The sequence below is a fragment of the Rhinolophus sinicus genome, chromosome 13 (assembly GCF_057876585.1).
Source record: "Rhinolophus sinicus isolate RSI-liver-muscle chromosome 13, RSI-T2T, whole genome shotgun sequence".
NCBI lineage: Eukaryota > Metazoa > Chordata > Mammalia > Chiroptera > Rhinolophidae > Rhinolophus > Rhinolophus sinicus.
In genome coordinates this window covers 3,659,024-3,686,052 of record NC_142513.1, presented here as the reverse complement: position 1 = coordinate 3,686,052, position 27,029 = coordinate 3,659,024, and the positions used below count along the sequence as shown (strand labels likewise).

At 48.8% G+C, this 27,029-nt stretch overlaps 1 protein-coding gene across 2 annotated transcripts in view; it reads right to left on the bottom strand.

The window, feature by feature from the left end:
- Positions 1–27,029, bottom strand: part of APCDD1L (APC down-regulated 1 like) — a 46,219-nt gene that overhangs the window by 5,870 nt on the left and 13,320 nt on the right. The window contains exons 2-3 of one of the 2 annotated variants that reach the window (XM_019748558.3): positions 4,427–4,565; positions 927–1,479 (exon numbers count right to left, since the gene is read on the bottom strand). In XM_019748558.3, coding sequence (XP_019604117.3) covers positions 927–1,479; positions 4,427–4,565 — 692 coding nt within the window. Of the gene's footprint in view, positions 1–926; positions 4,259–4,426; positions 4,566–27,029 lie in introns of those variants that run through there. The other variant, XM_088789063.1, reaches the window with a different exon arrangement.

The window sequence follows — 27,029 nt, the reverse complement described above, 5'->3', positions numbered from 1 at the left end:
GGATCTGCCCCACAGAGAGACAGACAGTTGTGATGGCTTCATTTAAAACCTACGTTAATTGGGTTAAGTGCAATTCCCTTTGGAGTCCAGGGGGCGCATCGCAAAGAAAGGACGCTCCCTTTAGACTGCCGTTTCCTCCATGGACCACCTGGGAGCCTATCAGAAACGCACAATCCCAGGCCCCACCACAGACCCGTGGAACCCGACTCTACATTCTAACCAGGTGCCCAGGTGATGGCATCTTGAGAACAGTCAGAATCTGAGCGGCCCTGCTCTGCCTGCCATGACTACGAAGGGGCACGCCCAGTTCTTCTGGCTCCAGATAGACAATGAGGACTGTGTCCCACATGGAACTTTGGAGGGCGGCCTTCCAAGGGCTGTGTGGCCGCCCAGCAGGGCCCTGGAGGAAGGCTGCCTTCTCCCTGGTTCACTCACCAACATTTATCAGCCCCAACCAAGTGCCAGCCCCTGGGTTAGGTGTGGGCACACAGAGGGGCAGGGCACCGTTCTGGTGGAGGGCCTAGTTCTAGAGGCAGAAGAAGGCAATAAACAAGTAAACAAACAATATAGCTCAGGGTGTGCTGAGTGTGGATTGGGGAGGACATTGGAGCTGAGGACTGAGGGAGGGGCAAACTGCCCAGGTCCACATGCCCAGCAGGGACAGAAAGGGACCGCGAAGAGGATGTCAGGAAGATCAGACCTGGGAAGGCTGAACAGTGGCTCCTTCTGGAAAAAGCCAGCCCCGTAAAGGCCCGAGAAAAGATGGCTCACGCAGAAGGAACAGCACGTGCAAATGTCCTGTGGCCAGCAGACCAGAGTGGGGGAGCAGAGAGGGCCCTAGGCGGGGAGCAGATCATGTAGGGCCTGCTGGGCCAGGGCTCAGAGTTCATCCCCCTCCCACCCCTCCCCCACGGCCCCACACTCACCAGGGCGCTCTGCAGCGGGCGCTGGTAGCCAGTGGGCCGGTAGTGGCGCCTCTCCGCCCGGTCGGTGTGGATGTCTCCCAGGTACAGCTCCTCCACCAGCCGGGGCCCGGTGGGCGGCTGCGGCTGCAGGTGGCTCTGCACACGGACCAGGCTGAGCTCGTGCATGGTGAAGCCCAGGGCCGCCGTGCAGTCCCGCTCGGCCCGGGCGCTCAGCAGCTCATATAGCGCCCCGGGCAGCCAGGCCCGGGCTGGGGGCAGTCGCTGGGCGCAGTCCCGGCCGGCCTGGGTCCGACTGAGGCGCCCGGCCACATCTAGCAGGGCTCGGCGACTGTGGAAGACGATGCCAACCTTGTGCAGGTGGTAGTCGGCCTCGGTGGCGCCCCGGGTGACCCAGGAGGCCCGGCGCAGGCGAACTTTGCCCTTGATGAGCAGGGAGTGGGCGGGCTCCCGGCAGAGGGCGTCCCTGTAGTAGAACTGATAGGCTCGGAACAGGCGGTTGGGGAAGAAGGTGTAGGAGCGGACGAGGAACTCGGGGCCCGGGCGCACCTCGCAGCTGTCGGCGGGAGACACGGTGCACAGAGCGGTGACAACCTGCACGTGCGCCCCTCTCCTTTGGGCTGGGCTCCCGCTCCCACAGCCCCCATGGCAGGCCTCAGCTACGGGCGGGGCCCCTACGGCCTGTTTCCCCAACTGATTGCAGTTAGCTCCACTTTGGGGGCTGGGGGCCCTCCACGCAGTGCCGTGGGGCCTCCACAGAAGCCTTCTCGTTCCCTTCCTTTCAATCCTAGTTGCCTTCTTCAGCCGACACCCTCCCTTGTGGTCCCTGTGGAACTTTTGGGTCCCTGTGGGTCGATGGAATTGCACAGGCTTTGCAGCCAGAGGACCTGGGTTCCATCCCATTTGTGTCCCTCACTAGGAATCTGAGCCTGGATTGAGTACCCAGCTCTTTCCTCTGTGACATGGAGATGGCAGACCCGCAGTTGGGTTTCCAGGACGCGTCCAGCACAGAGGTGGTGCCTAGAAGGTGCTTAGGAAACAGGCTCCCCTCCACCACTCGGGGACCCCTGTGCCATGAGCTCCAGAGGCAGCGTCCTGCCCATTCTCTTCCTGTTGGATTGTTGGCACCTGGCCCAGAGCCCAGGACACTGGACCCTCCCTGGGTCCTGGCTGAGTGAACCGTGGGTGACCATAGATGATGAGCGCTCACATTCTGTGTCCCCTGTGCTCGCTGACTTCCCTGACCAAGGTCACCCACATCTGTGATAAGCTTGCAGCTCTAAACCAGGGGTCAGCAGACTCTGTCTGGAAAGCGTCAGATCATAAATATTTTTGCTTTTGTGGGCCGGTGGTCTCTTGCAACGACTCAAGGGTGGTTGTAGAGCTAAAGCACCCAAGAGGCCATATGCAAATGGGGGACATAGTTGTGTGCCAATAAAACTTTATTTACAAAAACAGGCATGCACTGGCCCTGGCCCCCAGGCCCTATTCTGCTGGTGATGAAAACGAGCACAGAGTGGGCTTGGATGACTCCCAGAGAAGCTGAATGACAGAGCCACCGTCACACCTGGGCTGAGGCAGGTGAGCTTCCAGAACTCTCCCACAGAGGGCTCAGATGGGGTGCACGGTGGGTGAATTCCGGGGGAAAGACCAGGCAGATACCGCCTATGCAGTGTCGCTGGCCAGATGCCACCTGTACTGTTACTTTCTCCAGATTTTTCATACCAGGGCTGCTGGAGCAGAGGAAGCCCAGTCTTACCCAGCACGAAAACAGCCTCCTTTCTTTTCTTGCAATCTTTCCGATTATGTTAAGGAGAAAGTGTCCATTGGAGCAGACGCATCTTTAACACCAACTTCCCTTTTTTCCCAGACAGAACAGACTCCGAGCCTTAGGCAGGCAACGAATCTAGTGAGAATTTAATTATGTTTTGTTTTCATTGACTTTCTTTTTATGGTTACCTCCCATTTATGGCAAGTGGCTCTGCTTTCCATATCCAGGGAGACATTACGCTTCTTTTAAAAATAATTATAGTATACTGTAAATGTGAGCAGTTTACTGTATAGCAAGTAGACCTCAACAAAGCTGTAATAAATGAGTATGTTCAAGTCAACAAAAGCAAGTTGGTTTAAAGAAAAATCATAAGGAAATACCAGTACAGGGAGTGGTTAAAAACGGAGAGGGGAGACACACGCCGAGCAGGGCCTCAGCCCTCTCTCTCATCACGCCAGTCTCTGACAAGGCTGGGGAGGGGGACCTTTACCTAAGGGGCCACAGGAGGTTGCACTGGACATTCCTAGACTCTGGATCCTTCTCTGCACTCCTCTCGGGAAGCAGAAAAGCCTGTCTGGAAAGTACAGAGGGGAACTTTCTAGGAAGAAGGTTCTAGAAGCATCTAGAAGCAACTATTCCAGATGCGGTTGTCTTGGAGCAGGAGCAACCTGCAGCCAGTTCCCACCCTTCCTGAGCCCCAGTTCTGTCTCAGAGTGACCCTGGCCAGTGGTGCCTGGATCCCACCTGGACCATGGGGTCGGGTCGGGGGAGAGCCTGGGGATGCATCCAAAGGGTTTGCAGAGCTCAAGTCCCCTCCCTCCACCCAGAGCGCTAGCAGATGTTTGGCATCTGGTTTCTCCCTGACCTCAGAAGGTGCATGGAGGACATGGAGAGTCCAGCCAGTCCCTGACCCCAGATGGGACTGGCCTGAAGGGGGTGGCGAGGGAGCAAGCTATGTGCCCGCTGTGGAGGAGCCACTGCCGCCCTCCTCCCACGCCTGCCCCCAGAGGGAGGACGCAGCTGGCTGCTGTAGAGTTTGTGCCCCACGAATGAGGGCAGAGCACAAAGCAACAGGGCCTGAAGTGTCCGATGAGACTGTGAGGTTAGAAAAAGATTTAGATGGGCAAGCAGGACATCTGGGCCCTCTCTGGCCCCCCACTTCCTATGTTAGGACCTTTGCCCCAGCTGCTCCTTCTGTCTGACCCTTCCCCTGGCTCTCTGGATAGCTAACTCCTCTTCTTTCAGCTCTCAACTAAATGTTACCACCTCCGAGAAGCCTTCCCTGACCACTCTCAAAAAAACCTCCCGGGCCACTCACTGTCACATCTTCGGTCTTATTTCCTTCATTGCAAAGCTTAGCAGCATCTCAAGTTTGTGTTACTTATTTCTGTGTTCACATGTTTAGAGCTTGTCCCCACTGCAACACCCTGTACTAGTTCGTAGTAGGTACTCAGTAAGTATTTGAAGAGAAGGTGATCAATGTGTTGAACAAATGAGTTTCATCCAGTTGCTGCTTGTGGCTGGGGCATGATGTCCAATATAGGGCTGGCCTCCCAGGCTGGCTCTGTGGTGGGAGGGGGAGAGGCAAGCAAAGCCACGTGTGTGGCAGGTTGCAGGCCTCTGGGACAATTGGATGAATTGTGCCCATTTCACAGATATGGACACTGAGGCTCAGAGAGGGTGAAGTCTCCCAGCTCAGAGACCTGAGGTCAAGGTCACCCTGGGGTCTTACCCAGTGGAGATCCAGGGTCCCTCGAGGCGTGGAGGCAGCAGTGCAGTGACAGGCACTCTGTTGGGCAGGGGCTGCTGGCAGTGAGGTTCCCAGCGCAGGCGGCCACCCCCTGCTGTCCCAACCACCTCTGCAGTGCGGGCTGCAAAGCAGACAGACCCAGATTAGCGATCCCAGCACAGCCCAGGGACTCCACCTGCCCCTTCAGCCTCCCACCGCAACCTCCACCTTGGCCCCTCCCCCTCAGGTCCCTGAGACAGTGATGGGGCACCAAATTGGGGTGCCTAGACTCAGCCTCTTGATTCATCTGTATGTGCCCATGTAACGGCCATGGAATCCAAGCCTCCCATAGGGAGACCGTCCCAATTCTGAAAGTTATGGGGCCAAGCCAGACTCCAGCACCCAGACGCTCCTCAGACTTGCCTGTGGTAGCTGAGGGGCCTGCACGCCTGGCAAGGGGCACTCTAGACTCAGAGTGAGGAGCTAGGGGTAGTGGGACTGCCACCCCCTCCACCGAGGAACCCAGGTTCCGCTTGACCTCTGCCAAATAGAGCAGACCTGCCCCTGCCCCTCAGGGCCACTTGCTTCATGGTCCCTCTTTGGTGCCAGGCCCGTGTGTTGTCCATCTCCACTTTCGTGGGACCCAGGCCAGTGCCATGCACATAGTGGGTGCTCAGTAAGTGTGTGGTGGGTCCCAGGGCTGAGGCACGAGGCCCACAGTAGGGCCGCAGAGGAATCCCAGCTCTCAGGAAGGACGGCCGCGAGCAGCAGGGGCGGGGCCCCAAGTGACCCCCACATGTGCTCATCTCGTGGAGACAAGCCAGGCCCGGCCATGGGACTGTTCACAGTCTCTTCTAGGAGCTGCTCAGAGGTGAGAGCACCAGGGCCTTGAGCCGCTAAAGAGCAGCAGGTCCGCCAGAAACCGTCATCTCCACTCGGAGGCCAGGACCTGACACAACACAGATGGCGGGGTGTTGTGGAAAGCTTGGTGGTGAGCAGCGTCCAAATATTACAGCACCGGGCTGTGCTCACGGGCGGCCGGCCCCAACGGCTGGCCCAGCTCCTGCCACGAGGCTTTCCAACAGCACTTCATCCCACTGAGCCTGTGGCCAAAGTGGGTCAGGGGCGCCGGCCTGGCTGGGGTGTCGGCCAGCCCGGGGGGGTGGGGTGGGGGGGGTGTAGGGAGGCGGGGCAGGCCCTGCTGGTCCAGGAGGCCCCGGAGGCTGCTGGGCTGAGTGGAGAAGGGAATGTATGACCTGTCCTGCACGGTCACGTCTCCCCGTGGGGTTCTGGAAAGGCAGCGTGGCCAAGGTCCGGGGAGACCTGGGCTCCCCACACTGCCCCTTTGCAGGGCACGTGGCCCTCCTGGCGGGCTCTCAGGAAAATGAGGCAGAGTGCATTCCTCACTTCCCTGGAGGTCTGGGGGTCCCTGCTGTTTTCCTGGTTTACCCTATCCTGATTTATTGGTTTTAATCAGCCAAATAGGAGAAATGAAAACAAAGAGCCAATGAGCCAGGGCTGTGGTGTCCCCACACGGCTCCCCGAGGGCTCAGGGCCACTGTGCATGGGGAAGACATACCAAGGGGAGTCTTGAAAGACAGAAGTCTGTGGTGGTTCCATATTAGCTTGGGCACCTCGAATTTCATGGGGACCAGAGCCAGGACGTGGTGGGTGGGCGGGCATCAAAGTTGGGCCAAACGCCCAGCATAGCCCCGTCAGGAGTCCTGAGCCAGACGCACACACATCAGCGTCCCCAGCTCACACCTTCCTGTGCTCCTGCAATCAATTCCCGCTGGAGCACTGGGGCCCCTGGATTCAACTCTGCACCTAATGTGACCAGTGTCAGCGAAGCCTGTCCGAGAGTCTTGATTTGGAGAATGATGGAAGCAAAGGGACAAAAGGATCCGGAAGGGTCAGCATTGTTTGCCTGGGAGGAAAATGAGGCTTGTGTCTCAGAGCGGAATAGTGAACGGGCCCTGAAAATTACATTGGCATTGTTTCCACAAAGCTGGGTTTCTTGAGGAAATGTTTTTTGTTCAGAAGAAAACAAGCCTTTTCCCCCTTGTAATCTCTCTGACAGCACCGGGAAGAGATGGCCGCGACGTTTTATTTTGTCATGAATCCTCAGACAGTATGTTTCCCCTGAGTGTGTTTTAGTTTGTCTTGTTTTTCTGTGAGAGATTAGGATTTAATTAAGTCAGGAGACTACGAGATATGGTGAAATCTCACTGTATTCAGAACATGCACACACAGAATAAAAAATGCAACTGGAGACCTTCTTTGTGAAAATGCTGGAGCGAGCCTCACGTCGCCTCTCAACCGTTCATGAATCGTCTGCCTCAAGGTTGCAGAAATTAAATCACCCAACTATAAAGGAATACATGAAATTTCCTCAGCTGCAGCTTTTTGCAGGGAGTCTAGATTTTCTTGTCTTCTCTTTTTCTCCTTTTTATTTTCGCTCCCCTAGAAAAGTCTTAACTAAAGAAACAGCAGCTGGAAGCAGATGGTGCTGGGGCCAGTTGCACAACTTTTCACGGGGATCTGATAGACTTAGTTAAACGCATGGGCCAAATTGATTTTTATCAACCATGGATTTTTAATTAACAGTGGTGTCCACTTACCGCCATCCATTATTTACTGTTTACCTACTAATTAAAAATTATGCTGCTTTTGCACTCATAAGAGCAGGGACATTTGAAATTAGATAGTATCGTTCAAATTACCTGCAGAATTAAATCCCGAGTGCCCAATTGCTCAGACTAGGCGACTGGGGTTTAAAATGTGATACTCTCCAGCCTGATATGTTACTGTGTCAGGATGCCAGGAACGGGCTACATGGTATGGAACCTGTGTGGGGCTGTAAGGGGAAGGGGCACTTGCTAAGCCTCTACTGAGTGAAGGCACTTGGCTGAGATTGTCTCTGATTACCTGCTCTGTCTGCATCATCGTGGCGGGGGAGGGGGTCCTCCCAGCAGCCCAGGGGAGGTGGCTGGTCAGCACAGCCATGTGTGCTTCCACTTACCTGCCATGCCCACAGACCGACAGGTGTAATCTGCACAACCACCCCTGACGGAGGTTCGGCCAATGCCCCCATTTTGCAGATGAGGAAACTGAGGTTCAGAGAGGGTAGAGGGCCTTGGCTGGTGCTGCTCATCCAATTAAAAAATAAATTTTGGTGAAATACACCTAACATAACATTCACCCATGTTACCATTTTAAAGTATACAAGTAACACTCAGTGGCATTTAGGACACTTACCAGGTGGTGTATCCACCACCAGCGTCTTGTTCCAGAATATTTCCATTACCCCAAAAAGAAACCCCATAGTCATTAGCAGTTGCTCACCTTCTCTCTCTCTCTCAGACCCTAGCAACAACTAATCTGCTTTCTGTCTGTATGGATTTGCCTCTTCTGGACACTTCCTAGAAATGGAAGCATAAGCTGCGTGCCCTTTTCTGATCTGCTCTTCACAGCACTTCTATCAGATGGATGTGGTTATTCTCATTTCACAGATGAAAGATGGAGGCTTAGAGAGGTTTCACACCCAGGTCCACAGTCCGTGTTTTCTTCAAAGATCATGAGAAGAAGGGCAGGTAGGTGTGACTCTGATGGAGGAAGACACAGAAGGCGTGGGTTGCAGAGCAGAGCAGAGAAATGGCAGGTCTTCGGATACTTTTCTTTTGGGGGCAAAAAGCAAAAGGAAAGCACTTTTTCTCCCTCTCCTAATTGGCTTATTCCGAGGTTCCGGGAGGCGTGCCAGGTGATTTTAGGTGCAGCGGTGAGTGTTTCTGATTCCAATGGTGACTCACTGATTTTAGCGGGTGTTAAAACGCAGCCACAGCTACAGAAGTAGCAAACTTGTACTCTCGCAGCCCATTTGTTGAGGACAGACTGAGTTTTCAGAGGGGGTCGGTCTGAACTTGATTTTGAAATATGAAGTTACACTTTAAGTAAATAATATTTAGCAAGTAACCGTGTGAGTGGCTCGTGGGTGTGGTCAGTGGCCGGAGGGCACACTCAAAGTGAAGAGAGACTGGCAGGATGGGCATTCATCACCCACCTCAAGGCTGCATGGCCGGGGCTGTGACGTCACCACACGCCGGGGGACTGAAAACAACAGAAGTTTCTTCTCTCACAGTCTGGAGAGACCAGAAGTCTGAAATCACGGGTTGGGCCAGACCGGGCTCTGTCCGGAGGCTCTGGGGGAGGCTCCTTCCTGCTTCTGGGGGCCACGGTCGTCCCTTGGCTTGTAGCTGCGTCACCCCAATCTCTGCCTGTTCCTGTTCTCTTGGAGAGGCTGGCATTAATCAAATAGTTCCGCCACAGATTATAATTTCAAAGCATCCTAAATGTCTCAGAGGAAACACACATGATGGTCAAAAACTTCCTGTGGTTTCCCAAGGTGCTGGGAGTAGCAGCCATGCTTTTCCTTGTGGTCTACGAGGCCCTTCCAGATCGGTGGTCTGCCTGTCTTTCCAGCATCATCCATCAGATCCCGCCATCCTTCTTTCTCTACACTGTGTTCCCAGAGATGGACAGGCCAGCTCTTTCCTGCCTCGAGGCTGGTGTACAGGCTGTTCTTCCCTCCGCTTTGTGCTCGGCTGTCCCTCTGTGTCCTGGTCTTAGCAGACGTGGCATTTCCTGAAAGGCTGGTATCGAATGCTGCCCTCTGCTCAACTCCATCCCTTCTCTCCTGTGTGGCACACATCACACCTGGCAGTCACTCACCTGCTTTCTGTTTTTTATTTACTTTCACTTTTTGACTTTTCAATGTGAAATACTTTCAGAGTTACAAACGTGTTGCAGAAGCAGTGGGATGGGTTCTCCTATAGCTTTCCTCCAGTTTCCCCAAAGGCTACCATCTTGCATAGACGTGGTTCAATGATCAAAACCAGGAAATGAACACGGACACGGTGCTATTAACCAATCCACACACTTCGGGCAAGTTTCACCAATTACCCCAGTGGTGTCTCCTTTCTGGTCTAGGGTCCAACCCAGGATTGGCCATCGCCCATTGGTCTCCTTTACTCCGAGCCACTCCTTTGGGCTTTGTCTTTCATGACCTTGACACTTTGAAGAGTACTGCCCCGTTGTTTTGGAGTGTGTGCCTGAATTTGGCATTGCGATTAAAGTCACTTTGTGAAGTTTGGGAAGAAGGCCGTAGACGCGATGTGCCCCTCTCAGCGTGTCATCTCAGGAGGCACGTGATTTCAATGTGTCCCAATACTGGTGACGTTCACTTTGATCACTTGCTCAAGGGAGGTTCTGTTCCGCGTCTCCACTGTTAAGTGAACACTTTTCTCTTTATAACTAATAGTTATCTTATGGGGATATGCTTAGAGATAATGCAGGCATCTTGTTTTTCGTTATACGCCCCGCCCCCAACACTAATTTTAGCATCTGTTGATGACCATTGATGATTCTTGCCTACAAAAATTGTTACTGTCATGTTTTCCAAATGTCCATTCTTTAGCTCCATCGTTCCTTCTGAATTTATCAGTTGCAATTGTGCTGTAAGGAAACTCTGTCCCTTCTTCCCATTCATCTGTTTATTCAACCATTATTTGCATTAGTATAAACTTGTGTTTATTTTACTTTATAGGTTACAGTCCATTGATGCCACTATTTATTTTGTTGCTCAAATTGTCCCCAAATTGGACCTTGGGGGCTCCTTCAGCTTGTGTCCTTCTCTGTACATGCGCTTGTCTGTTTCTTTTCTTTTGTTGTTTTTTTTTGAGCACTTTCTCATGTTCTGGTGCCAGAAGATCTTCCAGGCTCATTTTGTACTTTCTCTGCCCCAGCCCTGGAATCAGCCATTTCTCCTCGGAGTCCTGGTTCCTTTCATTGGGGAATGGTGGTTAGAAGCCAAGATCTGAATGCCAGGTGTGCTCATTGCTGCTGAGGTGTCACTCTGGGATCTTCAACTTTCTCCTCTCCTTTCTTTCTTTTTTTCCCTTCCTTCCTTCCTTCCTTCCTTCCTTCCTTCCTTCCTTCCTTCCTTCCTTCCTTCCTTTCTTTTTCCTTCTTTCTTTCTTTCTTTCTCTCTCCCTTCCCTCCTTCCTTCCTTCCTTCCTTCCTTCCTTCCTTCCTTCCTTCCTTCCTTCCTTCCCTCCCTTCTCCTTCTCCTTCTTCCCTTCCTTTCCTCCCTCCTCTCCCCTCCCGCCCTCTCTCCTTCCTCCCTTCCTGTCCCCCACTCTCCCCGTTAGTCTGAGAGCGCCACGAGGACAGGCTCTGCTCTGTCTTGTTCACCGCCAGTTCCACAGCAGCTAGCACAGTGCCTGATGGAAGCTCAATAAATGTGTTGTGCTAAGACACGGACAACTTAGAACAAGGCCTTCACGTAGTGAGTGCTCCTAAATGCTTGTTATAATTCCCTCTTGCAGTTGAATGAATGAGTGAATGAATGACTTGTGCTTTACAAGACCAAGCACGGGAATTCCTTGTGGACATTCCTCCCACGTCTTGGGATTTCCCCTCCTAAAAATCAGCTGGTGGTTTCCACTGTGTGTGTGGTTTGAAATGGAAGGGGAGAAAGAGAAGGTTTGCAGCTGTTGGGATCACCAAGAATCTGGCTGACGGTGAAAGGGTGGTCAGTAAGGGAGTTCCTAGCAGGCTGAGGCCCAAGCTGATCCAAGCAGGTAGAGAGGAAAGAGACGTTGCTGAAGGGAGATTGAAGTGTGAGCCTCAAATCCTGCTGAGAGTTTCGAGCATGAAAGAGTTTAGGTCCAGAATAAGAGACTGATGCCGGTGCTTTGATTTAAAGCCTCTGCTCCCTGGGAACCTGCCCTAGCCAAACCAGAATGCTGGTGTGGTCTTATGCCCCCGGGAAGGCTCCACACAGCTCCACGGCACTGTTCAGTAGAGGCAACATGTGTCACAAACATAAGCCATGTATGTGAGTTTGCACTTTCTAGTAGCCACATTCGAAAAGCTAAAAAGTAACAGGTGAAATGAATTTTAATGATATTTTATCCAGACCCCAATATTATATTTCAACATGTAATAAATAAGAAAACCATGAATGAGATACTTTATATATTTTTTTCCATACAAGTCTTTGAAACCGGTGTGTATTTATACCTACAGCCCAAGTCAATTTAGGCCGGCCACATGTCAGGGGCCCAGGGACCACATGGGGCTGGTGGCCGCCATCCTGGGCAGCACAGCTGTGGCTCAAGGATGGAGTGTGTGTGTCACATTTTACAGTATCAGAGCTTTTCAAGCTGGTTTCTGAAGACCACCGGCAGGTTTTTTTCTGGGAGAGAAGGGGCGACCCAGGGAGCAGCGTTCTAGTCTCCGACTCCCAGCTTCAGCCTAGGCAGCCCCCACCCTTTACTCTGGTTTCTTTACTGGGAATCTAATTAAGATCAGCTTTGGAAAAAGTGTTCTCTTGCTTAAAAAACAAAAAAGTCTGAAACCCTCTGGTTTATTTCAAAATCCTACGTTGAGGTAATTCACCTAGAATGTTTGGACTTGGATCCCTACACACATTTTAAATAAAATCCCCACCCCCAAAATAACCTCTGGTGATTAGAGGCGGCCGCCTTTTACAAACTGAGCTGTGTGGACACACTGGCTCCTTCGCCGACAAGCTTCAGAAACTGGCTGTAGCAATGGCAGCCATCACCACGCGGCTCCCACTGAAGGAGGGCTTCTCAGTAAGTCACTGCACACGAGGCACTGAGGGTTCCCATCTCCACTCCCCTGAGAAGGTTACAGAGTGGTGTGCTCTGACGTTACGCAAATCACGGAACGACGAGGACCGACTTTGAATGTCAGGGAGCCTGACCTTCCCCTCCGGTGTGGATGGCGACTCTTCACATTCCACGTGCCCTTCATTTGGCCCCCACGGCATCGCATCGTCCAGCTGATCCCAGGGTCTTCTTCGCATTCAAGGCCCGGGGTGGGGTTGGGGTGGGGGAATGGGTCTTGCATTCTTGGGAAATTCGGAAATGGTGTGCTCCAGATAAAGGACACTCCAATCCCGGTCCCCAAAGTATCTCAGGACTTTGAAACGTGCCCTCTGTTGCCTGGTGAACTCGTAGAGTTGAAAGCTGAGCTCTAGAGGGAATGGCTGCCTGGAAAGGCCGTGATTCTGAGCCGTGAGAAGAAGGAGCACATCAGATACAGACGTCGGCAGCGCGGAAGGCGAGGGGAGCGACATGGTTCAGTGTGTCACTGCTCCCCCAGTTCTCCAGGACAAGTCCCAGGCCGGGCTGGACTAAGGGGTTGCTTGTTGCCACTTGAAGAAGGCGATTGTTTTACATTTGCATTTCCAAAATGGGAAACATGCCAACGTCTCCCCATGGGGAGCCGTGCTGAGCATTTCCTGCTGAAGGAAGAGAAAGCATCCTGCTCACGGAATGGGGGGCTTGGGGACACAGTCTGGCCCACCAGGCCTGGCTCATCAGCCAGTTCTTTTTGTTTGTTTGTTTAGGAATGTTCCAGCACAAGAACTGTTCAATCACAACTCTCCCTTGGCCCCATGGTGATGCTAATAATGCCTCGCTCTGGCTGGGGCTTCCACCCAGATGAGAGCTGGGACATTGCAGCCAAAGCCCAGCTGTGTTCCCATAGCCAAGGCATCAGGGTGATCGATGGGAGATTTTCCCTTTTCACCCAGATGTTCTGAAGGCTTGGCGACAAGGCCTCATTCGCTCGACTTCAGTGCCTGTGTTCCCACCTCTGCACATTGGCTCTTCGATAGTCCAAATTCCTACCAAATTTGGTCAGTGCTCTCCCCTGATACCTGTCCTGTGCTTTGCGCAGCGGGGCGCGGGGAGTCAGGGCCTGGATGCACAGAGCGTGGGCGCCCCCGCGGCTTCTTAACACGCCTGGGTCTCCCGGAGGTGCAGTTACAAGGCAGTGTTTGCTGAGCAGGACATGTGTCTTGAAGTCTCCCATTGGATTGAATCCTATCCGCTCTCTTGGCAGCAGACTGAAGCTTTCATTGTTCTATAGAACAGGAATTTGGCAAGATAATCATACGGTTTTGACACACTCAATAAGAAAGAAGACGTTTGTGTAATCGCGGAGATGACTCCCGGAAAAGGTTTCAGGAGAAGGGATCCCCAGGAGCTTAACTCCTCACGGGCCCTTGGGAGCTGGCTCTTCACCAGGTCTTGCCCGGAAGGGCCAAGAACCTTCTCGTCTCAAAGAAATATTTAGGTTCCGAGGAGAGAAGGATGGATGCTGGTGGTCGCCGTTGAGTGTCTTTGGATCCGAGAATTGCCCAGAGATGTGGGGCCTCACGGAGAACAGCGTTGGGGGACGTGACCACTTACGGGGCTGTTCTTGGGAGTTTCCACAAGGGGGCCCTCTTGAGCTTTGGTTGGGGCGGTTGGGCACCCGGGTGAAACCCGGCACCGCCTCCTTCAGCCCCAGCCTCCAGCCCAGGGCCTCCAGGCTCCCTCGGTCCACCCTGACTTTGGTGAATAGAGAGCGCATGGAAGACCGGTTCTGGAGCCCACGATCTCCTCCACGTGGGAGAGTTTCCTTTCCACTCGCACAGAGAATGTGTTTGGGGACTGACGGGCGAGGGTAATGGGGTCACCTAGCCCTGGCTTCTTTTAAAGAAGTTTGCAACACACAACAAAAACTCCAATTGGAACCACAAGAAAGGGCATCTGGGAAGCTTCAGAAACAACGAGACAAAACGTCTTGGCTCCTCGGACCTGTCCCCAAAGACGCATATAGGGGGGCCTTTGGGTCAGCCACTACAGGAAACATGGAGATTTTAAATGCAAGAAAATTATTGTCATTTAACAAATCAATTTTTCTTACATTGTGTTGAGATTAAGTTCGTGGTCTCTCTCATACATTCAAAATAAGGAATTTCCCTAGAGTGCAATTTTGCGGGGGAAACCTACATCATGTTTCGAAAAAAACCCATTTTGTTAGGAGTTACCAGATTTTATTTTAAGAGAAATGGTAATATTTAATTATGGCATTATTCTGCCGTCTAGAAAATTAATGTGCTTTCAGAGTTTCAGGAGAGAGGCCGCCGTAAGTCCGAACCCTATTTTTGAATTACCATACAAATAGAATCCCAAAGACGCAAATATTGGCTTAAGTGTTGCAGGCAAGGTACAGGAAAATGCGTTGGCTTCCTAAATGTGAAACCAACAGGCCTGTGATTCTAGGCGTCTCTGACCACCCTGGGCCCTGCAGTCTGGTCCCAAGGACACGGTCTGGGGGGCAGCCGCAAGGCAGACTGGACAAGCACTGGTTAGCATCCCAATAATAAGCCGCCAAGTGCGAAAGCTGTAGAGACTGCAAAGCCCCCGTTGCCTTGCCTGCTGGATCCTCCTAACAAGCCTGTGGAGAAGGTGTTGGTATCGTCCCCGTGTTACAGACAAGGAAACAGCCTCAGCGAAGGGGAATCTGAGCGTGTCCAGCTCCAGTCACACACAGCAGTAGGTGGAAAGGCCCCAACCCCAAACCCGATCTGTGACCTGTAAACTTGACTCCTTCCACCTGCGCACACAACCCTGGGCTTTGCTGCACATTCACAGAGCACCTACTGTGTGCCTGGCCTCGGGGTGGTGGCGTCTCCTCTACCAGGGTTCGGGGGCTGACGTTCCAAGCCAGGGCAATAGAACCTTGCAGAAGTTCTGCCTGGTGCCGGTCCAGTTTGCTGGAGGGACAGGCAAGGTGGGGCCTCGCCGCCTGTGTGTTTCTTGAGTGTCTTGCAGGACGAGGAGCTGCTTGACAGGTGAGAGTGTGATGGGTGCTCAGCAGCGAAGGTAGAGGGAGGTGTGAAGCAGCAGACTCGGCTAAGGGAGGCATAATTAGGCCCTGGCTGAGGGGTTGTCATGGAAGAGCTGGAGAGGCAGGGAACAGCGGGGGCCACACAGGTCTGGAGTGTTCTTCAAGCACAGGGAGCCATGCGGGGACGGGGTGAGAGCAGGTGGGCATGTTGGGAGGCAGTGCTTTCCAAAGGGCACTGCAATGGGTGGCACTGCCGTGATCCCAGGGCCACATGAAGACAGTTGAGTTTACATTTGGTTAGTTACGTATCTATTCTGACTCCATTCAATAACGGATGCGTCAAGCCTGGGATTCTGTTAGCTAGCACGAGGCGAGTGCATACAGGGATCGCTTAGTTTTACATAAGTGAAAATGAGTTAGTGGATTTGGAGAGAAACATTGACCCAAGGACAGTGGCAATCAGATGTAGCCAAATGGTCGTGGTGGCATGTGGTGACAGGTAGTTGGGGACCCCAAGGCTCTAAGGCTCTGTTGGCTTGTGCTTAGGATGATCTAGTGGGGGGGGGAGGTGGCTGGGGGAAAAGGGGGCTCGGGGCCACCTGTGGGAGACCACCTCAAAGCCCATGCTGAGGTGAGCCCGGGGCAGTGGGTTGTTGAGGGGCCGTGGCAGGAGATGGGAAAGCCAGCCTGTCACTGCTGAGATGGGGGTGAAGGCAGAGAGGAGGGTGGTGTGGATGTGCGTGTTCTCAGCCCGGACACGGAGGGGATGGTGGGACGGCTCCTGAGATGAAGAACTGGGAAGAGTTCCATTTTTGGGGTGCGCTGTTTGAGGAGCTAAGGGGGCAACCAGGAGGAGCCAGCGTGAGGACCTGGCTGGGACCACACATCTGTTTAGGATGCACAGCTGGGGCGAGGACAGAGGGTGGAAGTCAGCTAGGGAGAACCCTCCGGAAACCAGCCTCGGGGAAAGGCCAGCGCAGAGGCCGGGGTGCGGGTGGGGGGGCACTCAGAGGGGAGCAGAGTGCTGAGAGCAGGTCGCTTAGAAGTAAGTTTGCAGATAAAATATAGATGCCCACTTAAGTTTGATGTCCCGATACACAGTGAAAAACGTTTTAGCATCAGTGTGTCACAATATTGCACGGGTAAATATAGGGGTTTGGAGAAGGGAGACAAAACCAAAGGAATAGAGAGATTGTGTTTTATGGCTTAATTATTATTTTTTTGTGTAAGTTCTTTTATGCCATAGACAGGGGGGAAAGAAAATGAATCAGTAGATACAGAAAAGCATGAAGGTAGATATAAAAGCGTACCCACAATTGCGTCCCCCAGAGTGAATTGCCACCAACATGCAGGTACACGTTACACTTTAGATCCTAGAGTCTGGGATGCCGAGGGGAATGAGCATCCATCCCCTTTGAATGTCCATCCACAACACCGCCTGGCCCAGGGCGGGCACACACTACATTTTTTTTGAATTAATGTATAAATTCTTCTGGACTTTTTTTTCTTTTTATATACACATACATGCATTTACCACCACCACCACCACCCCCTTTTTTTTTTTTTTACAAACCTGGGGTCATCCTACATATATTATTTGAAATCTATGTTTTTAACGTAACAATAGCTTTTGGAAATCTTTGAGGAAGGTTGGCTTTCGGGAACTGGAGGGACTAATGTATATTCCCAGTTTCCAGGGGAGGGACAGAGGAAATAATCAAGTGGCACATGCAGGAGATGCAGTAACCAGGGGGGCAGGTGCCCGAATCAAGAAGAGACCAATAAAAACAGGCTACACTCTTCAAACAAAAGCAATACGTGGCTTGCAGTAGAATTTTCAAGATGTATTAAAAAGGTATAAAATGAAAAGCGAAAGTTGCTTCCTACCCTGAAACCCTGGTTGCTCCCCCCAAAGTGAATCATTTTACCAGTTTCTTGTGCACCCTCCCAGAAAATAGTTTCATGCAGATCTCTGCATATAAATGCATATGGTTTTTATTTGGCTATTAAAATTTTTTTATGAATGCAATCTTTCTCTACACATCGTTCTGCATTTTGCTTTTTACACGTAAATTATCAGAGATAGCTTTCCATCTTAGACTTATCTCTCCGTGGAAAAGACAAAATAGTATTCCATATAGATGAATATAGATGAAGCTTCTGGTTTCATCTATAGATGAATCTTGATTTAGTTAAAATCCTCTGTAGATGGACATTTTTTCCCCCTGTTATTTCAAACAACAATATGTTGGGCATCCTTTTAATGTATCTTGGTGTAAATTTTGTGTGTGTCCTTTGAAGAAATTCCTAACAAAGACATTATATGTACATTTGACATGTTGACAGATTTGACCACATTGTCCTCCAAACTGCTGTTTCAATTTACCCTCCATCAGTGGTGTATGAGAGTACCAGTGTCCTTACACCTTTGGCCACACTGGATATTATCAAATTTTTCACTTTTTGCAAATCTCACATATGAACAATGGAAGAGAAATAACAAGTTAATGAAAGTTAGTGGCTAGTCACATATTTCTGTGCCTATAAATAAACAAGGGGCACAGTTAATAAGCAGATTCTCCACTGATTTGGATTCATACTCTTCTGATTATTTTCACTGCCACCACTGTGGGTCATTTCTCACCTGAAAGAATGACAGTGGCCCCTCACTGCCTCCCAAGCATCCACTCTGCTCCTATATTAATTCTCTATGGAACAGCAAGTGTGACCTTTGAAAAATGTAAATCAACATCCTGGTTCTGCAGTATGGTTCTCTGAATATTCTGAGGGACACCCTCACTGCACACAATTAGATTTGATGTAAAGTATACTTTTTCAGAAAGTAGGGAAGCTTCTGAGTTCCCTGGCCCAAAAAGTGAGAGGAAGTGGGACCTGTAGACACCCTCCTGAGGGCAAATGTCAATGTCAGCATTGCCTGTGGTAAGAAGCTGGTGGAGAACCAAGGGATAGGATGGTCCCAGGTTGCTGGCCAACCTTGAATCCTGGTAGAAGCAAATATGAATGCTCTCTTTACAAAAGCACGATCATTTTATGGTTCCAAGATTTTCCAAACCTGAGTTCCCAATTAAAGATCACCAAATACACAAGTAAACAACCCACTATAGAGTAAGAGTTAGCAGAAAGAAAAAATTTATATTCCAAGAGCATCAGATATTGGAATTACTATCACAGAATAAATAAAAGTATGTATGAAATGTTTAATGAAATAAAATATGGAATTTAAAAACATGACCAACAAACATGAGCCTATAAAAATGACTAAGCATATTTGAAAAAGAATCAGATAGAACTTAAAAATATATATAATTGTTGATATAAAAACTTACTGGCTGGATCACAGGGCAGATTAGATACAGTTGAAAAGGGGATTGGTGAACTGGAAAATAGGTGTAAAGAAATCACCCAGAATTCAGGACAGAAAGAGAGGGGGCTGAAAACTAAGAACAGGGGGTTAAGAGACATAGGAACCATAATGATAAAGTCTCCCAGAAGGAGAGAAAAGAAAGAGTTGAGGAGAAGCAATAGGTGAAGAAAAAATGTCTGATAATTTTCTAGAAGTGATAAAAGACCAAATCACTGGTACCAGGAAGGGCAGTGAGTACCAAGCAGGGTTGATAAAAATAAATCAACACTTGAACTTGCATAACACCAAAGATAAAAATAAGAGAAAAGAACTGTCACCTAGATTTTTGTGCCGAGTCAAATAACCTTCAAGAACAAAGATAAAACAAAGACATTTTCAGATAGACAACACTGAGAGTGTTTAACACTAGATTAAGTGACTTTCTACACAAAGGACTTTTTGAAGAAGGAAGGTCTGATTTTTAGGAAGCTATAATGAGCAAAGATTTTGAAAATGGTGTAAATCAAAGAATAAAATGATAATCTCTAACTTTGTGGGGTAAAAAAAAAGAAATAATTAAAGTACTGGAAAACAGTAGCATGTAATTTGGCAGAGGAATAATTAGATTAGTATTCTAAACTCTTCATTATCAGGAAAAGCGTTGAGATATGAAGATGTGATAATTTCAGAGCTAGCTACTAAAATAATAGAGGTATTGTATAACTTCTAAACCAGAAGAGAGGGGATAGAAGTAATAGGAATAAACACAACCCAACTAATCCCTTAAATATATATATATAGATAGATAGATAGATAGATAGATAGATAGATAGATAGATACATATAAAAAAAGAAAAGGAGGAAAAAGCATAAAAAGCACAATTGTAGAAAATGAAGGATGATTAAAACAAATGTGATTTACTTGCCAGTTATAACACACATTGTCAAATTGAATTTTTTAAACTGCTGCTATATGTTATTTACATATTTGAAGCATAAGGACACAGAAAGTTTGAAAGTAAAGGGATTGAAAAACATTTAACAAATAATAAAGAAAAGGAAACTAATATCAGATAAAACAGGATATACTGTTTAAAGCATTATTAAGGATAGAGGTCACTCTATAAAAGATCCAATCTGTCAGGAATAAGTGACCATAAAATAGCATCAAAATATACAAAGCAAAAATTGTTATAGATATAGGGAGATATTTGACAAATCCATTATCATAATGAGAGATTTTAGCACAACTCTTTCAATTACTTATATAGGTCAAGCAGACAAAATATCAGCAATGATGCAGAAGATTTTAAAACACGGTAAGCCAATGTAATTCATTTCATATATGTGTGTGCACATGTGCATACGCGGTCGGACAATTAAGTGCGCGAACTTGTTGCAACGGTGTTGCTAACCTTTTTTTGATATCAGAGGGATTATCCATTATGAATTTGTGCCAACTGGATAAACAGTTAACCAAATTTACTATTTGGAAGTGCTGAAAAGGCTGCGTGAAAAAGTTAGACAACCTGAACTTATCGCCAACAATTCATGGCTCTGGCATCACGACAATGCACCAGCTGACACAGCACTGTCTGTGACGGAGTGTTTAGCCAGTAAACAAATAACTGGATTGGAACACCCTCCCTACTCAGCTGATCTGGCCCCCAATGACTTCTTTCTTTACCCAAAGATAAAGGAAATATTGAAAGGAAGACATTCGGATGACATTCAGGACATCAGGGGTAGTAAGACCACAGCTCTGATGGCCATTCCAGAAAAGAGTTCCAAAATGGCTTTGAAGGGTGGACTAGGCGCTGGCGCCGGTGCATAGCTTCCCAAGGGGAGGACTTCGAAGGTGACCGTACTGATATTCAGCAATGAGGTGTGTAGCACTTTTTCTAGGATGAGTTCGGGAATTTAATTGTCTGGCCTCAGAAGTATGTGTGTTATGTAAATATATCTACAAAGACAAATATACACATTACATGTATTATATATTGCATATATTATATATTACATATATATTGCATATATTATGTGTGTGTGTATATATATGTGTATATATGTGTGTGTGTATATATATGTATGTATTATATATATGTATGTAATATATATATATATATATATATATATATATATAAAATACTGTGCCCAGTAATTAGAGAATTCACATTCTTTCCAAGCACACACACAGCATATACAAAAGCCAACCCTATACTAGGCCAACATATAAGTATCAACAAATTCAAAGAATTGGTATCATCCAGGCCACATTTTTTACCACAATGCAACTGAATTACAAGTCATAAATAAAAACAAACAAAAAAAAATTCTATGCATTTGGAAATTGAAAAAACTTCTAAAATACTCAGGCATCAATGAAGAAATCAAAATAAAAGTTTAAAAACTATAGAACTTAGCGCTAAGCAAAAAGTGAAAATGCATTTATTAATCGACGTGCTTGAATCTTCTACAACAGATTCCTCTTGCATGTTTTGTGTTGTGTAGTTTCTTTGCCTCTTCACAGGACACACTTTGTATTTTCCTTTTCTAAGGCAGAAGTAGAAAGCCCATTTATTCTTTCTCTTGCCTTTGTTGACTGAAGATCATTTTGGTTACTGACAATTAGAGGAGGTTTTTTTTCCAGCTCCACAACTTATTGTTATACTGTCATCCATTCTGGAGGTTGTTGTCACATTTTGGAAAACCTCTGTCAACTGTCTCTCACATATGAGTGGTGAGACGTCAGGTAGCGTCCCAGGGACTAGCTCTGCCTCTGTACATTTGATGCCCTGTCTCTCCTCTACCCACATGGTTTTGGTGACTGGTGCCAGAGGACAAATTCAAATGCACTTTCATGTCATGACAGTGGGGAGGTAGGTAGTTCCGTGAGAGGCAAGAGCGTTCCTGGGAGCCAGTCCCACAACAGCTCAGGGAGCAATAACATAAGTACACATGGAAGTGGCTGCAAAACACACAAACAGATCTTCCTACTTAAGCTGGATACCTCAAATGCCTGTGGTCACTTCAACACTTGACAGCAAGAAGCAATGTGATGGACGGAAGTCAGAGTGGAAAGAGCCAGAGAAAGTGTGGAGGAGACTGGCCCCTGACTGACTAATGGTAGAATATGTTACCATTACGAATATTTTTGATGTCTACAAAAATTGATGTCCATATGAGCACATTGTTAGGGACCCTGCCCCCCTCCAGCTTTTGAGAGAAACTTCATGAGAGATAGACCCAAAAGCTTTTCTTTTTTTTTTTCTTAAAGTTTATTGGGGTGACAATTGTTAGTAAAATTACACAGATTTCAGGTGTACAATTCTGTATTACATCATCTATAAATCCCATTGTGTGTTCACCACCCGGAGTCAGTTCTCCTTCCATCACCATATAGTTGATCCCCTTTATCCTCATCCCAAAAGCTTTTCGAGGACAGTGTAAGGGAGGAAAATTAAAGACGGCAGGAGAAAGGAAAAGTTACAGGACAGTCTCACATATGTACATGGTTGCAAAGGCCCTAAATAAAATATTAGCGAGTAGAGTACAGTAGTTTATAAAAAAGATCATGCAGTGTGTCCATTTTGGGTCTATCCCAATAATGCAAGAGTGTTTAATATTAGAAAAATCTATAAACGTCATCCATTCACAGATTAAAACAGAAAAACATACAATCAACTCATAGATGCAGGAAAAGCAGTTGATAAAATTCCATACCCATTCACCATTTTAAATAAATTGTGTCAAAAGACAAATAGTTTGAAATATCGTTATGCTAAATAAGGGCGTTACCAAAACCCCTACATTCAATAATGATGCTTCCTGGTGAAAAACTGAACCTTTGAGATGAAGAATAAGGTGGCATCCACCATCGCAAAATGAAGGCCGATTATTTCCAACATTTACTGAAGGTCCGAACAGTAAGATACGAAAAAGAAATAAAAGGAATAAGAATTAGAAAAGACATAAAGTTGTAACTATTTGTAGATGATATGATTATCGATGTGCCAAACTCCAAATCTACAGAAAATTTATTAGAAACAATGAGTGTTTAGCAAGATGGCTGGATAAAAGAAACCAATGTACAAAAATCAATTACATTCTGTAACAGCAACAGATGGAGGGGGAGATACCATTTACAATAGTAGTAAAAAGTATAAGGTACGTAGGAATAAACCTAATAAAAGTAAGCAAGACATAGTTGGAGAAAATTATCAAAATGTATTGAATGACATTAAAGAAGGTATAAATAAATGAAGTGATATATCCATGGACAGGAAGTATCAAGAGATGGCAGTTCTCTAAAAACATCCACAGGCAATGTATTCCAGTCAAAATCCCAGCAGGTTATTTCATTTGACTTTTCTTAGGATCTTGACAAGATGGTTATAAAATTTATATGTAAGAGCAAAGGTGTCAGAATTGAAGGAAAAATAAGGTGTGGAGGGTGGGCTGTATCAGAGATCAAGATTCATTGAGAACGAGAGTAGTTGTAAGACTGCGTATTCATTCTGTGAAGAGATAACTAATTGACCAAAGGAATGGATAGCAGCTCAGGTACTGACTCATCGAGTGCATAAGCTTGATTGCGTCAGGCCTGATGATTGGTTGGGAAGAGATGGCTGTTCAATAAACAGCCAGGACCGTTGGCTGTCCACCTAGAACAGGAAAAGAAACCGGACCCCTTCCTCACACCGCACCCCCAAATCAATTTTCAATTGATAAAAGACTTCAACGTAAACGGCAAAATGCTAAAGCGTTTAGAAGAAAATGTAGACTATCTTTATGATCTCAAGAGAGCGAGAGAAAAAAAGGGAAACAAAATGCAAAAAGTGTTAGCATGGGAGGACAGGCTGATAAATATGGATACAGGAAAACGAGGAACTTCCGTGACTCAAAAGACGCCATAAAGAGAATGAAAAGGACAGCCACAGACCAGAAGATACCCACCGCCCGTGTAACCAGTAAGGGATTAATACACAGAGTGTGTAAAGTCCTACAAATCTTAAGGAAAAGACCAACAAAGCAGTAGAGAAATGAGCACAGGACGCAAGCCAGAATTTCCCAGAAGAGTGACAGAACGGTAAATGATGCTATGTAGAGATACTCAAACCCATGAGTAGTCACGGCCATGCAAATTAAAGCCCAATGAGGTAACATTTTTATACTCATTTGATTATCAAAAACTATGAATTCCCAAAATAGCAAATATAGGGGAAGGTTAGTGGGAACCCTGTTGGTGGGAGCATAAACTGGGATAACCACTTCGTAGAACAGTTCTTGTAAATTAACTTTATGAAAGTTTACAACATGAGACCAGTGGCTGACGAACATTTTCTGTGACTCACAGAAATGCACCTTGACATCAACATCTGATATGCAAACCTGCACGTGAATGCACACACCCCTGCATACACATGCATATAATGGAAACAGAAGCTTCCGGAAGTAATCCTGGCTCTCACTAGGAGATACACACCCTGCGGCAGTCTCTTCTTGTTCACTGTTTGGGCTCTGCAAACATGATCTCCTGACCCATGAATAGATCACGGCTCAGATTTTCTACCTCTTGCACACGAGTACCCGGTGACAGTTACAAGGATGTTGGTAACAGCCTTGCTTGTAATAGCAGAGCTGGAAACAGATGGAATGATCACAGACTGAAGAACAGAAAAAGAACCTGCCGCAGCTTCATGTGTTAGAATATTACACAGCAGTGAAAATTGACGAACTGCAGCCACAGCCAACAACCTGCACACACCTTAGAGACACAGCACGGAGCGACCAGAGTCAGTGCAGGAGAAAAGCTAAGAGTATGCAACACCTTGTATCTAGTTCAAGAACAAGCACAGCTAAAACATACACCCCGGGCACACACACTCTGGAACAAAGCAAGGAAAGGATCAACACAGCAATATGGGGGGTGGATGAAGATGCTGGCAGTGTTCTCGTCCTTGTGTGTGAGGGATGGGTTCACAGGTGTCCATTTTACGTTATGTTTCAAAGTACACATAGTTTTGTAGTTATCAAATGCGATGTAACAAAAGTGTACGTTTGACCAAGTCACTCCTGTTTAGAACCCTTCCTGCTTCAAAGTCCGACAAAATCCAGTCTTGGCCTGTGAGTCCTCTCACCATTTTCTTCAGCACTCTGCATACCACACACGCTGACGTGCTGTCACTTCTTGTATCGTACCCAGTACTGTGGACTGAATGGATGGGTGTATCCCCCAAATCCACAGGTCCAAGCCCTACTCCCCAGTGTGATGGCATTTGGAGGGGGTGTCTTTAGGCCATATTAGGGTTAGATGAGGTCATGCGGGTGGGGCCCCCTGATGGGATTAGTGCCCTTATAAGAAGAGGAAGAGACTTGAGCCCTCTCTCTCGGCAATGTGAGGACCCAGCAGGAGGGAAAACCAAGAAGCAGGCCCTCACCAGACCTAGAATTTGGTGGCATCTTGATCTCGGGCCTCCCCAGCTCCACAACTGTTTCTTGTTGAAGCCGCCCAGTCTGTGATATTTTGTTATGGCTGAAATGACTGACACCCAGGTTGTACTCACCCCAGGGCCTTTGCCCTTGCAGTTCCCTGTTCTAGGACCTTCTGGCTCATTCTCATTCTTCTGCTCAAGTGTCACCTCTTCAGTGAGAACTTCCCCATGACCCTGTCTCAAGCTGGGCCCTCCAGTGCCCCCTAGAGCCTGCTGTCCCCCTCCACTGCCTCCATAGGGAGCAATGGGGCTTCTGGTCCTGCTCCTTCCCCCGCCCCCCACCCCCAGCACTGACGACAGTTAGTACAGGTCAGCTCATTCATCACAGGCTTCTTCCCCTGACTGAGCGAGGGGAGGGCTGGGACAGCTCTGTCTCACTCAGCTTGTCTCTGCCAAGCCTGATGTGTACCTGCCAGGATCACACAAGAATCCTTGGCCACCAGGACCAGCTACATGATTTGCAGTGCCCAGTACACATTGAAAAAGCAGAGCCCTTGTTTGGAGAGTATTTAGAATTTCAAGATGGTGGCAGCAGAGCACTAAACCCAGGGCAGGGTTCTCCTGAGGGTGGCCCCGTGTGACTGCCTAGGCCACGCACCCACAAAGCCTGCCCCCCTGTAGCTACATCTGTGAAAGAACTGAAATCTTATCAGGACATCACAGGGCCTGGGAGGGACATTGTGTCACCTAACCATGAACATGCGTTGACTTCCTTGCTGGGGGCTTGCTTCTCCCCTGCACACACTTGGTCTCACTCTCCCTTGCACCCGAGGCCCCTAGAAGGCAGGGGCCACGACCATGGTGCCCTGTGGCTGGAGCCCAGGCTGGACCAGACGAACCTGGGTTGGATTCCAGGTGTGCGACGTGGAGTGAGATGCTGGTGCTGTACTCCATGAGCCTCAGTTTCCTCATCTGTACAATGGGGGAAGGGGTAGCACAAGTGAAGTGCTTCTTCGCGTGGCGCCTGCCATGTAGGAGAAGCCCAGTCTGCGTGTGTGTGTGATTTCTGTCGCAACACGGAACAAGGACTGTGTGGGCTCCTAGCCAGAGGTCCCAACCCACTCCTACGTCCTCAGCTGCTGACAGGGCCATCAGCTGAGCAGGAGTGTCACCTCCCTGCCCCGGGCCAGGACCCCCAGCAATGAGGTTACTCACTGCCTGTGTGACCAGGGGTCCCTGGCGCCCCGCCCCAAACCTCTGTTTCCTCACCCTCAGCCTGGAGCTGACACGGCCACATCACGTTCCCAGTGCTGGCAGTGAGGACAAGTGACAGAGGGTGGCACGAGGCCTGGCACACTGTGGACGGCAGCCATGCCTGCTCTTGATGACTGCCTGTATGAGCAGAAATGCCAGGGGCGTTTCTGTTCAGTCCCGCTTCCCCCAAGGTTAACGAGTTCAGGTTGGTTTTCTGAATCCTGAAAAGAAATGGTAGTGTTTGCAGTCATCGCTTTATTGAGCGCTGCACTGTGCCAAGCCCTGGGTCAGACATGGGGAGACGTGGAGTGAAACAGGACACGTCATGGCGCCAGAGGGGGTCCCAGCCCTGCCCGGGAGCCGAACCCCAGAACCCCAGATAAATCGTCACTGTGTGGTGTCTAGAGAGGCGTGTGCCCCAGGGGTAGGGCATGCCCGAGTTTACCACCCACAGAGCAGCCCCCCTCAGAGCCAGGCAGGAACAGGACAAAGAAACATTTCCGCTGAGACAGGCTGGCCATAGGAGGAGGGGGGGCGTCAGCAGGGCTGTCCAGCTGGGCACAGAGGGAGCCCTTTGAAAGGGTTGCAGGCTCTTAGGGGGGTACAGGAGGCCTGCCATGCAGTGGAGGACTCAGCAGTGCCTTTTCGAGGGCTGGATGTGGGAAATGTGCCAGGCAGTCTGGAAGGGGCCAGTGGCAGTGAGATGGCATGCTAATAATCCCTCTGAAATCGCTTTGTCCCTCCCCTGCCACCCGTGCAACCGGCTGATCCCGGGCTGGGGGGGGGAGGGGGAAGCTGGGCTTGAGTGGAGGCTGCAGGGGGCAGGGGAGGAGCGAGCGGGCCG